The sequence below is a fragment of the Diospyros lotus genome, chromosome 5 (genome assembly GCF_014633365.1).
Source record: "Diospyros lotus cultivar Yz01 chromosome 5, ASM1463336v1, whole genome shotgun sequence".
Taxonomy (NCBI): Eukaryota; Viridiplantae; Streptophyta; class Magnoliopsida; order Ericales; family Ebenaceae; genus Diospyros; species Diospyros lotus.
Genome location: NC_068342.1, coordinates 35,800,961 through 35,813,404, shown reverse-complemented (window position 1 = coordinate 35,813,404; position 12,444 = coordinate 35,800,961). Strand labels below are relative to the sequence as shown.

At 39.8% G+C, this 12,444-nt stretch overlaps 1 protein-coding gene across 8 annotated transcripts; it reads left to right on the top strand.

Moving 5' to 3' along the window:
- The first annotated feature begins 1,244 nt into the window (after positions 1-1,244).
- Positions 1,245-12,237, top strand: LOC127802860 (D-ribulose kinase). Of its 8 annotated transcripts, XM_052338918.1 has the most exons (10): positions 1,591-1,608; positions 1,715-1,757; positions 1,894-2,081; positions 2,687-2,826; positions 2,916-3,168; positions 3,601-3,733; positions 9,553-9,641; positions 9,975-10,252; positions 11,667-11,736; positions 11,835-12,237. In XM_052338918.1, exons 1-10 carry the CDS (start codon positions 1,606-1,608, stop codon positions 12,036-12,038), a joined length of 1,401 nt encoding a protein of 466 aa, XP_052194878.1. In that variant the 5' UTR covers positions 1,591-1,605; the 3' UTR covers positions 12,039-12,237. The 8 variants fall into 8 exon arrangements, with proteins under 8 accessions (XP_052194881.1, XP_052194876.1, XP_052194883.1 ...); XM_052338921.1 differs by lacking the exons at positions 1,591-1,608; positions 1,715-1,757 and adding an exon at positions 1,245-1,367 and having other exon boundaries at positions 2,665-2,826; XM_052338916.1 differs by lacking the exons at positions 1,591-1,608; positions 1,715-1,757 and adding an exon at positions 1,251-1,367.
- Positions 12,238-12,444: the final 207 nt, after the last annotated feature.

The window sequence follows — 12,444 nt, the reverse complement described above, 5'->3', positions numbered from 1 at the left end:
ACATCTTAACCCGTTTTCAACATCCGTATGTGTTCGGGGTGAGTCTTTTGTCTATCGACGCAAGTGACACCTGAACATCTTAATAGTCTTCAACATCTGCAAGTGTTCGGAGTGAATCCTTCGTCCATCGACTCAAATAACCCTAATATAAGGGGATCTTCTCTATTTTCCTTAAGTTTTCAACTACAAACTTTAGTTTTGATAACTCGGTGAACTGACTTGAACGTCAGAGTGATCACGAGAGAGTGAGTCCCCGACTTCGTCTTGCAGGTACCTAGTTCGAGACAGAATAGGGTGATCGGCTCTGCATCATCAAATAATTATCTATTCTTTTCATAAAATATTCGGAGGGATTTTCATATGTCAGAGTTATCTAGTTTACGTATTGTGTGAGACCCCCGAATTATAGAGAAATTTACACCTTGTAGCTCAAAGAGTTATTTTGAGCTTTTAAATTATTACTTTTTTGTTTTTTAATGAATTTTTGCCTACCATACAACAAAACTCAAAATTCGTCCCATTTTATCTTTTATGCACTGCACTGAGGGCGTGTAAGTTACGCATGGGAGCCGGTAAGAAATTAGGTCTATTTGGCCTCTAAATAAAAAGTATGAGTTTATTTAGTTCAAAACTTAATTTTTGCCTCAACTGACTTAATTGAAAACCAATAATTATTTATTCAATGCAAAATATTTAAAATTATACGAAAATACTATTTTGTGCAGCTTGCCTTAAATGACAAAATATTACAATAATAAGACATCGTATTCGTTATATTTATTCAATAGAAGGTAAATAGAATTTTTGAATTGTATTTAGTATGTATAATCTGTAAAATTATTGTACTGATTGATGCTCCTTTAGTCCCATTCATCAAATAATAATAATAATAATAATAATAATAAAACAAGATATGGGATGTATTTTGAATTTCTATTATTTTCAATATATTTGTTAAATTTATCTAATAATTCTTGAAAAAATCATTAATGACTTCTTATCTTGATTGTTCAAGATATGATAATTGTGTTATCTAGTGTATTTTAAAAAATTTAACAAGTAATTTGATAAAAATTTTAAAATATTTTTTAATTTTATCTTGATTATTTTATATTTTAGTCTGAAAACATTTCGAGGTTATTTTAACATTTTCTTATTTTTCTCATTTTGTCACGCTGGATGTGGCATCCATTGGGGCGCCACGACGTCGTTTTTATGTCCATGGTTTCAATTTCCTCATTAACGGTTCAGATTTTGCTCCCCTTATCCGCTGAGAGCTGCGTCAGCTCGTCTGGCGAAAATGGCAGCATCGATCTACTACGCGCCATGCTCGTCCCTGTTTCTCCGGCCGGCACCTAAGAAACTCGGTATCGCATCCGTCCACTAACGTCTTCTCTTCATTCGCAGTAGATTCTACAGATTATCTGTCTCATCTTCACACGCTGAAAATTGGCATATCTACTGTAAATTTGGAACTATTACACAACCAGCTGATGATCGACTCGAGTTCTTACTGAAACAGTAATTTAAGTCTTTAACTATCAAGCATCTTCTCTACTTTTGCAGTAGATTCTACCGGTTCTGTCTTCTCCTCTTACGCTGAACATGGTATATCAACTGTAAAGTTGAAACTATATATGCGACCAGATATTCGAGTTTGTCTGAAACAGTAATTTAAGACATTAGCTATGAAACATCTTCTTTCCATTTGCAGAAGATTTTACCGGTTCTGTCTTCTCTTCTTGCGCTGAACATTGGTATATCTACTGTAAAATTGAAACTATTTACACAACCGAATCGTTTCGAGTAATCTTGAAATAGTACTTTAGGTCATTACGTATTGATTTCCACGCCATAAAGGAAATAGTGAAAATTGCTTGTTGATTGATGCAGATAAAGGGAGAACAACAATTATGGCGTCTAGAATGGTTAGGAGTAAAGATAACGCGGGAGTTGGCGTTGATGTTGGTGGACGGCTATATCTTGGTATGGATTTTGGCACGTCTGGGGCTAGGTATGCTCTTATTGACCAACAAGGGACATTACGGGCTGAAGGAAAGAGGGATTATCCTTCTTACACGGTAAGACTTTATGATCCTTGATTTGCAAAGTTCATTTTGGCAACTTTGTAATGTGGTTAGGTTAAATGATTTGTCTTAGGAAAACGATATTTATATTGAATTTTTGTACAGAATAAGCCTCGAGAATTATGCTCCAGTAGTGTTTTTGTAATTGCTAGCCAACCATTGGGGCTTTGTTCTCCACCGGGTATATATTAAAATTTAAAAACACATATCATTCTAGTTGGTGTTTTTTTTTTCTTGTCTTGGGAGTGCTGCAGTTAGTAGAACGCACATATTGAAACGGCACTTAATTATAATTCTTTGTTAGTTTTGCCTTATCATAACTCTTCGCTCTGGGGGAGAAGTATGGTAATTCAAACTACAGTAACTGTTTTAATTTGCTTAAGATTGAATATCGGCTGTTTAACAGTTGATTTCTTACCTAGGATCAGAGATACAACGATATTGAAAATTAGAAACAGTGGTTAACAGTTTAAGATTGTTTAATATTATCTAAGGAAGTGAGATGTGTTCAATAAGGCCATAAGAATGCTTACTAGTGTTACACAGAGAAATTCCACTGTCAAAATAAACCCAACAGCTCCTTTTTGATGTCTAGAAAGAGCAAAGATACAGAGGATTGGTTGTGCTCGTGGAAAACAACCCTTCACTTGCTTCTTGAAGATGTTCCCATTACTCTCCGCCCATTGGTTGCTTCTATCTCTATAGATGGAACTTCTGCAACAACTATCATTGTTGACAGGTGAATTCATGATAAGATTGTCACTGGTCTTTGTAAATTCCAACATGAGATGCCTTCTTGGAGGTTGATTTCTGTACATGCTACTGCAGTGAATCGGGAGAACCATTATGTAGGCCTTTCATGTACAATGAAAGTTGTACTGATGCTTTACCAGCAGTTAAGGCCATTGCCCCAGCAAACCACACAGTCTGCTCTGGTTCCTCTACATTGTGCAAACTTGTATCATGGTGGAACTCTGACAACTCGAAGAAAGAATCTGCATTGTTGTTGCATCAAGCAGATTGGTTATTGTGGCTTCTTCATGGCAAGCTTGGAGTGTCTGATTATAATAATGCTCTGAAGGTACTATTTGGTTCACAAGTTGTGTTTTCATGTTATATGGGTTAGTTTCACAATATCAATTATGTGATAAAACGATCATATCAATTATCTTCATTCATTGCTATGTCATGAAGAAGGTGTTGAAACTTTTGGAAGGGCATCCGCTTAAAGTTTTGCCACATTGTTTTTTTGGCATGGATTTGTATTGTCATTGTCAATATGACTTTTATAAGTCAATTGATATTAAATGCTAGGCTACTGACCTTAACCTGGTTAGGATGAAATGTAGTTAATGATAATGTACTATTTGGTTAAGAACTTGTTACAATTTTGGGTTTCCAGACTTCTTTCTTTCTTTCTTTTTCTTTTTTTTTTTTGATTGTGAACTTCCTGCTTTCAATTGTCAACGATGATTATATCAAAAAGTGATGACCTGGCCTTTTTGTTTCACAGGTTGGCTACGATCCTGAACTTGAATCCTATCCAAGCTGGCTGCTTGCCCAGCCTTATTCACGCATTTTACCTTCAGTCCAGGCTCCTGGAACTTCAATTGGACCTATAAAGGAAGACATCAGAACACAGCTTGGTGCGTTTGCTTTCTATTATATAGTGCACCTTGGAACACTGTGCATTGAGGATTTCTTCTTTTATACCGTGGTAATATGTGAGCAAATGGTTAACTTGTTAGTCTTTTTATAGTAGGAGTTGACACCTTGTAGGCTTGTACTTCTCTATAAATCCTACCTTCTGTGTATATAATCAGCGCTCTTGTGTTAATATTGACATAATGATTCTTATTATGTGCATTGGGAAATTAACAAGGTCCTAGTCATGAAATTCATATTTTCACATGGCACTGAGCTCATCATCTATGAGGTGGTTCTTATAACTATTCTCGTTCCAGTACTTGTGACATGTCTAGTTGTGCTCAGGTGAACAAAAATGATAAAGTGTGTCTGCTCCTTGAGGATCTGACGGAAATTCTCGATCCATAGGATGATCAAGGAAGAAAGAGGGGGGAAGCGAGAGAGAAATTAGGGAGGAATGAAGATAGAAATGAGGTAGAATGAGAGAATAGAGAGAGAATTCAAAGTTTACTGTGAATTTTCTTACATACGTTCCTGGGGAGGGATCGACTATATATATAGCTTGATCCTAACCTCCCCCATGTGCGGGTAATCGCTTACAGAGCTGGGAATGTACAAGCTATCAATGTAGCAACAAACTTAGTACAACCCTTTACAACACACTTTACTAATATACTACTTTCCCCCTCCTATTACATTTAATTGCTATATAGCCCTACTATATGGGGTACATGACAATCACCCCTCCCTGCAAAATTTTCTTGTCCTCAAGAAATGTTGTGGAGGCTTGTCACTCTAGGAAATTGCTTGAGGATGTCTGGAAGATACTCCTAAGTATTATTATTCGGGTGGAGGTTAGACCATTTGATGAGAACTTGGGGGATGGGAGCTTCGTGCCTATAGATTACTCTTCTATCCAATATAGCTGTAGGCTCCTTAATGCTGTCATTGGCATTAGGAAAAGAGGGTAGAGTGGAGCTCGTTGGTTGTGCCCCTACTAACTTCTTGAGGAGTGAAACATGGAACATTGGGTGGATGTTGGAGCCTTCTGGTAGTTGCAGCCAGTAGGCTACATTTCCCACCTTGTGATGGGAAATGGTCCATAGAACCTTAGGTTTAACTTTGAGCTGGGGTTCTATAGTAAAGCCCTTAGGTGTCTTGGTTTGAGCTTCAAATACGTGACCTCACCTACCTAAAATTCTCTTTCACTCGTTCTTTTGTCTGCAAACTGCTAAGAGTCTCCCAAAGCAAGTAGCAATGGCTGTTTGTAACCATAAAGGGCTTCAAAGAGAGACCTTTTTATGGAGTTGTACCACCACTAGGCCATGGGAAGCCATTTATGCCAAGTTCTTGGTTGTAGAAAACAAGAATACCCAAAATACATTTCCAAACACTGATTAACCCTTTCGGTTTGGCCATTCAATTCAGGGTGGTAAGCAACAGACATATTGAGCTTAACTCCCAACAATCTCATCAATTCCTTCCACAACAAGCTAGCAAAAAACTTGTCTCAATCAGATACCATAGCTTTAGGTGCCCCATGTAATTTTACTACCTGATCTAAGAATACCTTGGCTACTTCCTAAGCAGTGTCAGGATGAATCAAGCCAATGAAATGGCCATACTTGGTGAATCTGTCCATTATAACCATGATGCAATCTCTTCCTTTTGACTTGGGAAGTCCCTCAATGAAGTCCATTGAGATACTCTCCCACAGTCCCTCTGGAATATCCAAAGGCTGTAATAACCCTGGAGCAGCTACATTTTTTGACTTGCATCTCTAGCAAGTATCACATCCCAACACAAATTCCATGACATAACTCTTCAACCTTGGCCACTAGAACAACTGTTTGACCTTGTGATAGGTGTTCACAATGCCCGAATGTCCCCCTATGGGGGAAGCATGTAGTGCTTCTATTATTTTTCTCCTCAGCCCTTCGTTTTCCCCTATTACCAGCTTCCTTTGATACCATATTAAGCCATTGGTCAAAGTGTACCCCGGCCTTGATGTTGGATCCACTACTAACTGCTAAAGAAGCTCCTTGGTCTTTCCATTTGCTGCATAACTGGCAACCACCTCTTGGCACCAATTTGGGATGATGGTTGTGATTGCAGCCAAACTCCCTTCCTCATAACACCTAGACAATGCATCTTCTACTAGGTTTTCCTTTCCCTTCCTATATTAGATTACATAATCCAATCCCATCAACTTAGTTATTCCCTTCCGTTGCAATTGTGTGTGCAACTTTTGCTATAACAAGAATTTCAAAACGTCATGGTCTGTTTTAATCACAAATCTTCCCCCTTCTAGATAATGTCACCATTTATCTACTGCAATCAACATTGCTAATAGTTCATTTTCGTAGATGCTTAGTCTAAGATGCCTAGGGGGTAGAGCTTGGCTAAGGAAAGCTAATGGTCTACCTTCTTGAACCAACACAGCTCCAATTCCATTAGCACTCGCATTTGTCTCAAGAGTGAATGGCTTGTTGAAGTCTGGCAAGCTTAGGGTTGGCACCTCACTCATGGCTTGCTTGAGCTTACAAAAGGCCTCCTTAGCCCTAGAATCCTATTGAAACCCATCCTTCTTCAATAGCTCAGTGAAAGGACGAATGATGATACCATACCCTTTAATCCCAAGAATCCCCTTAACCCCTTAACGTTGTGAGGCCTAGGCCAAGCAATCATTGTTGCCACCTTGCTAGGGTCAGTACTTACCCCTGCATTGGATATAATATGGCCTAAATATTCAACTTGCCTTTGCGCAAAGGCACATTTTGACTCCCTAACATACAATTTATTGAATCTAAGGACCTCAAAGGTGGTTTTTAGGTGGTCTAGGTGCTTGGAAGGGCTATAGATTAGGATATCGTAAAAAAAATACTAGGATAAATTTGCGTAGATATGGCTAAAAAATCTGGTTCATCAATGCCTGAAAGATAGCTGGGGCATTGGTGAAGCCAAAGGGCATTACTATGAATTCATAGCGCCCTTGGTGGGTTTTGAAGGTTGTTTTAGGGATGTCTTTAAACCTCATCCGAATTTGATGATAACTTGATCTAAGGTCGAGTTTAGTAAAAACATAAGCATGTTTAAGCTCATCAAGCAAATCTTCCATAATGGGTATGTGAAACTTGTCCTTGATGGTCATGGCATTTAGTTGACGATAATTAACACAAAATCTCCATGTACCATCTTTCTTTTTGACAAGCAACACGGGTGATGCAAATGGACTATGACTTGGTTGGATGATAGACTTTTGCAACATGTCCTTAATGAGTTTTTCAATTTTAGTTTTCTATTTAGGTGGGTAACGGTAAGATCTCAAATTAACAGGCTCTGTATTGAGTTTAAGGTTGATGGTGTGATCATAGGGTCTTTTGGGTGGCAGGGAAGAGGTCTCTAAACTCAATTAAAAGCATGTTAAGAGAGTTGATTTCATGTACTTTCCACGGATCCTGTGAGTTGCTGCTCACAGTTACTGCTAACTCCCCCTCTTGCTCCAATCTCCCTTGAGTGGGTTTCATGGCATGGATGGAAAATAGTTGTGCCACTGGGGAGAATTTGCTCTTGAGCATCCTCTGTAACCTCTTTCCCGAAATCATTTTGCACACCCTTGATTCATGGCCGCTTGTTAGAGTTCCTCTCCTTCCATTTTTCTTGAAGGTCACCTTCATTTTATTGAAATCAAAGCTAATAGGGCTTACCCCTTTCATCCAGTCTACCCCAAGCATTACGTCACACCCTCCCAACTTCAGTAACGTTGAGTTAGCCATGAATTATTCTCCCAACAAAACCCCAAACAAGCTAACCGACTCAAGAACTTCTTATCATTGGCTATTGTCGCTAAAAGAGGGTGAGAATTTGAGACCTCACACTCCAACTTCTTTACCATGGCTTCATCCAAGAAGCGGTGGGTACTCCCACTATCGATGAGTACCATTAATGGGACATTATGGGCTCTCCCTTCCACCTTAATAATCTTACTATTAGCCAATCCTTTTAATGCTTGTAAAGAAATCTCCCCTTTATCCTCTTCTTTAGCCTTGGGGGTTTCTCCTCCTTCCTCTTCTTCATCTTCTTTCACTTCCAATAACAATAGTTGCCACTTGCACTTATGCCCCAGAAAATATTTATCTCCGCACTTATAGCATAGGTTTGCTTGGCGCCTCTGTTCCATCAACCTTCCCCCATTTGTAGGATTAGTAACTGTTGAGGGTAGTGCCAAGACTCCTTGCCACCATGCCCCATATCCATTCCAACTACTTTGTTACATGTCTGCCATCCACCAGTGATCACCTCCTTTCACTTGACTCCTCTGCTTCCTCATCAAAGCCTCAATAGTCATTTCTTACAGCCTTGCACTGTCAGTGGCTTGCTTGGCTATTCAAGACTGCATCATTTTTACCATTGGCCTCAGTTCATCCCCTAGGCCACTGATAAAACTTGACACAAAGTACTCCTTAGACAAATGGGGATTGTGCACTACCATTAAGGACCTTAGCTATTCAAATTTGAGCTAATAGGCCTGCACTATTCCTTCTTGTTTAAGCTTATTAAATTCCTCAATCACATCTCTCATGCTCTTATTCCCAAATCTCGCACATAGATCATTAGCAAACACATTCCATGGACTTCCTTCCTTCACCGTAATCCATCCTTGAAACCAGGCATCTCCCATATCATTCAGTAAGCAGAGGCTAGAGTGACCTTTTGTTGTTTTTATACTTGGTATGAGGAGAACATCCTCTCGCACCTTCTTATCCACCATCTCGGATTCTCCCCATCAAAGAGTGGGATCTCCAATTTTGGCACATGAAAGCTCGATTGATTACAATTAGCCTGAGCTCCTGGCCTCATCTCCAGTTTATTCTCCCCACCATTTTCAGTTCTAATTCAAACTTCGATGTCTGTATAGGGGGGTGCTCCGTTCCCACTCCAAGAAGGATGGGTTCCGACCTCTCCCTAGGAGGAAATTCAGCTGGGAATCTTATCCGTTGTTGGGATGCGAACATCCTCATGAACTGGTGCATCTGCTCCATCACTTCGTTCCCGTAGCAGAGCACTCTGTTCCCGGTTTTCTTCACACCACCTATCCATCGCCTGGTTAATCCGGTTATCCACCCTTGCTCCGATAGAGGATTCGAGAGTTCCCTATCCTTGTTTGCATCTCCGTTATCGCTACTGTCACTTGCTGTAGTTGGGACTCCATTTGTTTCATCCTCATTCCATCGACCATGGCGATGAATTCTCAAGGATCTGATCGAGGCCCAAGAGCATTGCTTTGATACCAAAATGTTAGTTCCCCAAGGATCTGACAGAAATTCTTGATCAATAGGATGATAGAGGAAGAAAGAGGGGGGAAGCGAGAGAGAAATTAGGGAGGAATGAAGACAGAAATGAGGGAGAACGATAGAACAGAGAGAGAATTCAGAGTTTATTGTGAATTTTCATATATATGTCTCTGGGGAGGGATGACTATATATATATATAGCTTGATCCTAACCTCCCCCATGTTAGGGTAACCGCTTACAGAGCTGGGAATGTACAAGCTGTCAAAGCAGCAACAAACTTAGTACAACCCCCTACAACACACTTTACTAATATACTACTTTCCCCCTCCTATTACATTTAATTGCTATATCTCCCCCTACTATGTGGGTACATGACAAAGTGCTCCTAGAACATTAGGAATTATTTAGAATTTTAATGTGTACAATGTTTTCCAATATTGCACCTTGGGCTTTTTCTAACGTAGCAAGAAAGCTCCATTGCTTAGGTTTGGGCCTGATATTCTTCAAATTAAATGTCCTTGCAGGGTTTCCAGAAGACTGTGTTGTCTGTACAGGAACCACTGATAGTATAGCTGCCTTTCTTGCTGCACGTGCTATACAACCTGGGCAAGCTGTGAGAAATTTCCCAACTCATTTTATCCCCCCTCTCTTTTCTCATCGGAACAGTTATAGAACTAGCACTGATATTTGGTTGGACTGGCTTAAGAAGAGGCACACAACATGTAGTGGCTTATGACCTTGGAGATTGAAAGTAGCTGTGTGTGTGTTTTTCTTTTTCCTGCCATCATCCCTTAGCTTATTACTTATCTCAGCATTGCTGAATGTCTGAATTTTGTCATTTCCCCGTGGCCTCTTAATGCGTTTGACCAGTTTGTCTCACTGTTGCAGACATTAATATAATTTTGTTCCAAGGTTTGACAAATCATTTTCTAATTGATTTAATTAGGTAACATCTCTGGGTTCAACTCTTGCCATAAAACTACTAAGCACCAATAGAATTGAGAATGCACTGTTCGGGGTTTACAGCCATCGCCTTGATGACAAATGGCTTGTTGGTGGAGCTTCAAATACGGGCGGAGCTGTTCTTAGACAAATTTTTACTGATGAGCAACTGGTGAAACTGAGTGAGCATATCAATCCGGCAGAAGCTTCCCCTCTAGACTACTATCCTCTTCCAGCAGTTGGTGAGAGATTTCCCGTGGCAGATCCTAAAATGAAGCCCAGGTAATTGTTCTTTTGCATATTTTGATAATCGAACCAGATCTTATATAGAGAGCTATTGTGCTTTAAGTTTTGCACCTTTGCAGTATATCAATGAAACCACAAGAAACAGAAAACAGCTATTACAAGAATCCATTGCACAGTAGATTATATCTTCAGTTTATGGTGCTTTATCAGTAAAAGGAACCAATGACTTCCCTGCCTTAATGAGAAGTACATCGTTATACCAAAAAGTGAACGAATGTGGATTCCAGTTGTTGGCATTACTAGGGGTGTGCAATCTGTTATAACTGAATCGAATTGCTAAAAAATCACTAACCGAATCGACCAACTAACCCCAACTAACTAGACTAATTGAAACCAAATTAACCGAAACCTAAAGCATGGTAACCAAACCGAACTGAAAACCAAAACTAACTACAAAATAACCATAGAGTTACTGTTGCTGCTGGCCACCTAGCCGGCTAGCGATTCCAATGATTGGAACCAATCATCGGATTCCCCCAACTGCGATGGTTCTTATATCCAAAATGAATTTGATCCTCGGTTAATTTTTTATAGATCTAAAAATTAATTTTATGGTCAAAAAACTTAAAACACGTTTATGGAAAAACGACACCGACCACCATCCAAGGCAGATTTCGATGATCAGAATTGACCATCAGATTCGCCTTGGCTTAGTGACTCACATATCCAAAAATTAAAAGAATCTAATGGTTGGATTTTAGTAAATTTAGGTTTTAAAGTAGAATATTCACCCACAAGAAATTGCTGAAAAACTTACCGAATGGGCCATCGGTGTCAACGGGCTAGCATGGTGGTGCAAATCAAAGAGGGAGAGAGAGATGATGGGTCGACGTCAGAGGGAGACGAAGATGTCGGTGTCGGTGCAATGGTAGCCTGGCAGATGAAGATGGGTTCAATGGCCGAAGATGTCGGTGTTGGCATCTTCATTAGAGGGAGCGATGCGTCGTTGGAGATGAAGGGGAAGGGCTGAAGGCTAGGGCCGACGGAAGGAAATGAATCACTCTCGCCTGTCGGGTGTGGTGGGTGACTCTGACTCGAGCTATTGGGTGCTGGGGGGGGGGGGGGTGTTCAGGTGCTTATGGTGCAGGGCATAGTTCAGTTCGATTTTTTGGTTATTTATACCAAATAACCGAACCGAACCGAACCGAGTAATCAATTTTTAGGGGAAGAGGTAATCGAACCGAACCGATTGAACTTGTCGGTTCGGTTCGATTAATTCAGTTTATCTGAACTCTTTCTCACTCCTAGGCATTAGGATAGTAGTACTAGTTTGTCATTAGCTTTTATGTAAACTCGAGATTCTTTGGAAATGATAAAAAAACTTAGCCTGCAGCTTACATTTACAACACACGAAATAAGGCTTAACTAATTATCTGCCTTTCTTGTGAAGATTGCATCCCCGTCCAGAAAACGATGTCGAGTACTTGCATGGGATTTTCGAATCCATTGCGCGGATAGAGGTAAACGTTTCTTCTTTAGGCTAAAAAACGTTTCTTCACAGTATAAAAAGCGTACAATGCCCAACTGTAACTATTATGAACATAATGGTCTTGTTTAGGCTAAAGCTTATGGCTTGCTGAAAGATCTGGGAGCAACCAAGGTTGAAGAAGTGTTCACAGCGGGAGGAGGTGCGAAAAATGGAAAGTGGACGAAGATTCGAGAGAGGGTACTGGGCTTGCCTGTGAGCCGGGCTACTCAAACAGAGGCTGCTTATGGAGCTGCTTTATTGGCATTAAAGGGTGCACAATCAGATGTACAATAACAGGAAATGCAGACATATAGCTGAACTAATGGCAAACTCTTCTTATTATGGGTAGAAGGCGAAAGAGAGAAAAGCATTAGAAAAATGGCCCCAAAGAAGGCCATCTTCTACTTGTAGTTTTGTCTAAACAGGTAAGTAAAGTACATATATCTTTCAACTTGTGATATGTACTGAAATTAAAACAAGTTGGAATTATAAATCTGATTCTTCACTTCTGCACAAAGTAAATTTCGTAATTGGCGAAAAATGAATAGTACTATTAGCGGATAGGAGAAATATTGGGGTACGAATGTTGAAGGGAGTGGTAGGCCTAACAGGAAACCTATTGTCTACTTTATCTTCTTAGTTGATACTACACAAAAGGGTGTATTTATTCTGATAAGAAATAACTATGACGAAGATAATG